Raw genomic sequence first — 4,649 nt, 5'->3', positions numbered from 1 at the left:
ACACACACACACACACACACACACACACACACACACACACGCACACACACACTTCCTGCATGCATGCTGTATGTTAGATATGTATCGGTTTACCAGAGTAGTTGACTCTGTGTGTGTGGTGTGTTGTAGGAGGTGTATTCTAAGAGGATCATCTCTACTGCCTTCATCACTAATGTGACCAGTGTGGGGGAGCTGAAGTTTGAGGTCGTCACAAACAACCGAACATTTATCTTCAGGGCTGAAAGTGAAGGTCTGTCTGTCTGTCTGTCTAGAGACATTAAGAATAATGTATGTTACTGTTGTAAGATGTCATGTGCAGTTGGCTCGTGCATGCATATTTTACTAAACATGTTTATTCATACATGTGTTTGCACAACCAGGCGAGAGAAACGACTGGGTGACTGTACTGAAGGACTGCAGCAGGGGGCGCCATTGGCGCAGCACCACAAACCCCGGCTCACCGTTGACTCCAGATTATCAAGGCTATCTGGAGCTCAGAGGGTTACGCTCCAAACTTTATACTGTTGTTGCCTCAGATAAAGTCTTCCTCTACAAAACCATGGAGGTAAGGGCCCTCTGCGTGTGACTGCAGAGATGAGCAGAGGGTTCAAATCACATAGTAGTAGTCCACTGCAGTCTTTATTTTGCAAAATAGTATTCAAGTAATCTGCTAAATCCCTAATTGACATAATTCCAGTTTTGCAAAAACCAACCTAGGAAATTATGACAGGGCTCACATACTCTTATTTCTCTTTAGCTTTCCCTTCACACAATATTCCAGTGTTATCCAAGTTTAATAACTATAGATAACTTTATCAATCTAACATTAACTTACACCATTGTCTAAATTTAAGGTTACAAGTGTAGATAAACTACAAGAATGGAGATTTATTCAGCCTACTCCACATAAAAAAACGTAAGGTAAATGTAAAATAGCAATTTCATAGCAAGATTTTTTTTTCTTCCAGGACTATCGTATAGGAGTGGGTATCACTTCCATTGAGATGAATGTAGGAAATGTTAAAGACACAGATCGCCGTGGCTTTGATCTCACCACACCATACCGCATTTTCAGGTACTGCATCTATACAAATGCAACACAAACTTTCTGGCTCTCTGTCATGTGTATACAGTCACTTTTGACCTGGATGTTTGCTTTGTGTATGTGTCTTCTGTAAGTATCTTGTGCATACACATAATCGTATGTACTTTTACATACTCTGTCTGATTATTACTTCTTTCATCTCAATAATGTATTTATGTTTTTTCCATAAGGATTCAAGTGCAAAGTTAATTATTCATCCTTGTATGTCAAATGGCTGAGTTGGTCTTTGTGCTTGGATACTACAGGGAAATTGGATAATGTTATTTTACAGAGAGCTCCCACCGTCTAGCTATCCTCAGAGTCCTCAGCTGGACATCTTTGGAGAATGTGAAAATCTCCTCTCTCTCTCTCTCTCTCTCTCTCTCTCTCTGTGTGTGTGTGTGTGGTATTTTGGCTGACTGTGTACAGCCTGCAGTGCAAGGGCTCAACTTGACAGGATGGAGAAATCTGAAAAGGCTTGTGTATTTGTATAAGAGTTGGACTGCGAGTCAGTGAGTGTCTCTGTCTAAGCAAGCATTTTTCCAACTCCGGTCATTTGAGAAGTGTGTGTGTGTGTTTTAAGAACAGAAACCAATGTGTTATACCGATTCATGCATCAAGCCACAAATCTATCTAAATTTGTGTATGTGTTTGTAAAGTTTACAGTCTTTGACTCAAGTATATTTAACAAAACAAGAGCAGCGTAAGAGTGACCAGTGGGCTCATCAGCATAAGGATAAAGTCACACACACACACACACACACACACACACACACACACACACACACACACAAGCAAGCAAGACACACCCCCAATCACACACACCACCCACACATACCACACAAACAAACAAGGCTTTCTCTTTCTTCACTTGGGAGTTATCACACCCTCATGTCGGCGGTAACACTTGGCTTTGTGTTTTGTCTCTTCGCAGTTTTATTGCAGAGTCAGAGCATGGCGAATGCAGTGGGTGGACGCCATGCGGGATGCAATAGATGAGGCGCTGTCAAAATCGAGGTGCAACGGATCTGGCGGAGCCTAGCAACAGCCTCTGTCCGACTGTGATGCTCCCAAGCGGAATGGGCTGCCATCAACTTGTGTGTGTGGTCTGCAAACGATGTGCGGTGTGTGTGTGTGTGTGTGTGTGTGTGTGTGTGTGTGTGTGTGTGTGTGTGTGTGTGTGTGTGTGTGTGTGTGTGTGTGTGTGTGTTGTGTGTGTGTGTGTGTGTGTGTGTGTGTGTGTGTGTGTGTGTGTGTGTGTGTTTTTGTATGCACTTGTTTGTGTGCACACACTGGTGTGTGCATCTCTGTTTGTACAATTGACAATGAGGATAATTTCTTTTTAACAAATTTTGACATTGTTGTCAGTATGTTTTTGAGTATCTTCCTTTTCAAAATGTGGTTAGAATTATGGAGGGGTGGATTGATTAATATAATTTTTTTTGTACAGTATGTTGCAATGACCTATTAGGGTTATTAGGGTGGTTGCAGTAGAATTTCACAGTACTGTTAAACGGTATGTATGTACTTTGTCATGAAAATGTGTGTGTGTGTGTGTTTACCAGGAGAGCACAGAGGACTGGGTCCAAGCATCTCAAAGGTTCGCAGTTTGAAAATGGACAAGAACATCTGGACAGAGGAGCTCATACAGGTACACACACCACACACACCACACACACAGACAGACAGACAGACAGGTTTGCATTTATACAGAATAAAAAAATCATACAATCTGCAATCTAATCCAACTACAATCTATCTCAATAAGATATATGTAAAACACACGGCCAATTCACAAATAGCTTCTTAAATCCAGATGGAGCTACAGAATCATTTATACTTAGGTAGCAGTCTATTAGGTACAGTTGTACAACGTAATTCAGTATAATAATGGCCCTTCAGTAGACCCTTGTGAAGTTGAGAATATCAAGTCGTGTCAGGGTTTGGATTTAACTCTGGTAATTTCTGAGGCAGTAATAAGTGGTGGTGCTGCTTTATATTGATTTACACACACAAGGGTAGACGATTGGTCCAATTTAATGCAATGAAAATAATGTACAAGCATACTTACTGAACTGCACAGTGTATATTGTCAGATGACAGTGCTTGACCTCTTGATCACACGTGCCTACTACCCTTTTTTATGTGGAAATACTACTCCTAAACCCCACCTGTGATGCAGGTGTTCCTGTTGCTGGGCAACAAGCGGGTAAACAGTTTTTGGGCAGCTAACATCCCACCAAGTGAAGCTTTGACATCCTCTAGCTGCAGCGAGGAGCGACGGCGTTTCATCACCAACAAATACCGCCAGGGCAAATACAGGAAGTACCACCCTCTGTACGGAAACCAAAGAGAGCTCAACAATGTAAGTTAAAATCACTGCTTTGATTGTTTGCTTTTGTCTTGAATAGTACACACTGCATTGCCTGTGGTTGTGGAGATCTAATATAGTGAGTCAACAGACCTTGAGAAAGAGAGTTGTTTGTAGGGAGGATTACAGTAAGAGGCAGCTGAGAGGGTTGGTTTAGCAATCCACTATACTATATTGGACTTCATTAATTTATTCACTTTATGCGTTCATGCTTTCTTTGCCTCACAATATAGTGCCTCCAAGATGTTTCCCAGCAGCTGTGTGCATGTGTCTCATAGAAGGTCACAGGTTTACGGTAGTTGTGACTGGATTATGCATGGTTATATACGCATACCAGACACTGTACATCTGCATGCTTACTTCTCAGACCATGACTAAGATTCCAAAAATAAAGAAGTAACCCGAATGTTCTTAAACTGACCTGATGGATAGATGGATAGACTGAGTGAGTGACTGACTGACCTTTCCTGTGAAACCAGTTAAAAAGAACATAAAACATAAGTGAATCCCTGAGTGTAAATGCACTTTTAGAATCTAATATTACACTAAAGGGGAACTTTTATTCTTTTTTTAACAAACGGTAAAAGCACTCTGCAAACTCATGTTAAAAGTCTGTACTAGCAAGTATGTTGTTATCCATTTCCCCAGTCAGCAACAAAAAAGTAGCCAGTCTACAGTTAACCCGTTCAGTGCTTGATGTTTTTCTCTTTCCCAGCTAGCTATTTCAGGCAAGCTACATGGACATGGACAACTGACTGATTCGAACTCACTGCTAGATTGCAAAAGCTGGCTGAATCTCTAGAAGAACAGTCTCTCAGTTACAATAATCTTACAGTAATAATTGTAATCCAGATTACTAAATTAGATTAATTAGAGTGATATTTCATGTGTTCTTCTGTGAATTCCTGGCTTGCTTCTGAGTCATCAGTGTTTGCAAACATATACACTCATGATAGTGGTGTAAGATAATCTGCAGTGTGGCCCCTATGCAGGCAATACATTACAATGGAGTCAGGAATTCCAGTACATGTAGACAACATCTCTCAGGGTGGACTTCAGTGTATCTGTCCTTGTCATAAAGAGGCATACTTGTGCCCTGTCAACATGACAAAGTTGTTAAAAAGTCAAAAGTAGGATACTTGGGAACAGTTTATGAACGGCTAATGATGGGGGGGGGGGTAAAAGTGAGGTAAA

At 41.1% G+C, this 4,649-nt stretch overlaps 1 protein-coding gene across 1 annotated transcript in view; it reads left to right on the top strand.

The window, feature by feature from the left end:
* Positions 1-4,649, top strand: part of arap1 (ArfGAP with RhoGAP domain, ankyrin repeat and PH domain 1) — a 66,321-nt gene that overhangs the window by 37,438 nt on the left and 24,234 nt on the right. Inside the window, 9 exon segments of the mRNA XM_032510040.1 lie at positions 130-250; positions 381-565; positions 969-1,075; positions 2,019-2,035; positions 2,038-2,097; positions 2,100-2,183; positions 2,186-2,206; positions 2,647-2,735; positions 3,267-3,449. Coding sequence (XP_032365931.1) covers positions 130-250; positions 381-565; positions 969-1,075; positions 2,019-2,035; positions 2,038-2,097; positions 2,100-2,183; positions 2,186-2,206; positions 2,647-2,735; positions 3,267-3,449 — 867 coding nt within the window.

This window comes from Etheostoma spectabile, chromosome 3, assembly GCF_008692095.1.
Source record: "Etheostoma spectabile isolate EspeVRDwgs_2016 chromosome 3, UIUC_Espe_1.0, whole genome shotgun sequence".
Lineage (NCBI taxonomy): Eukaryota > Metazoa > Chordata > Actinopteri > Perciformes > Percidae > Etheostoma > Etheostoma spectabile.
The sequence above is the reverse complement of the archived record's forward strand: the minus strand, read 5'-3'. Positions and strand labels throughout refer to the sequence as shown.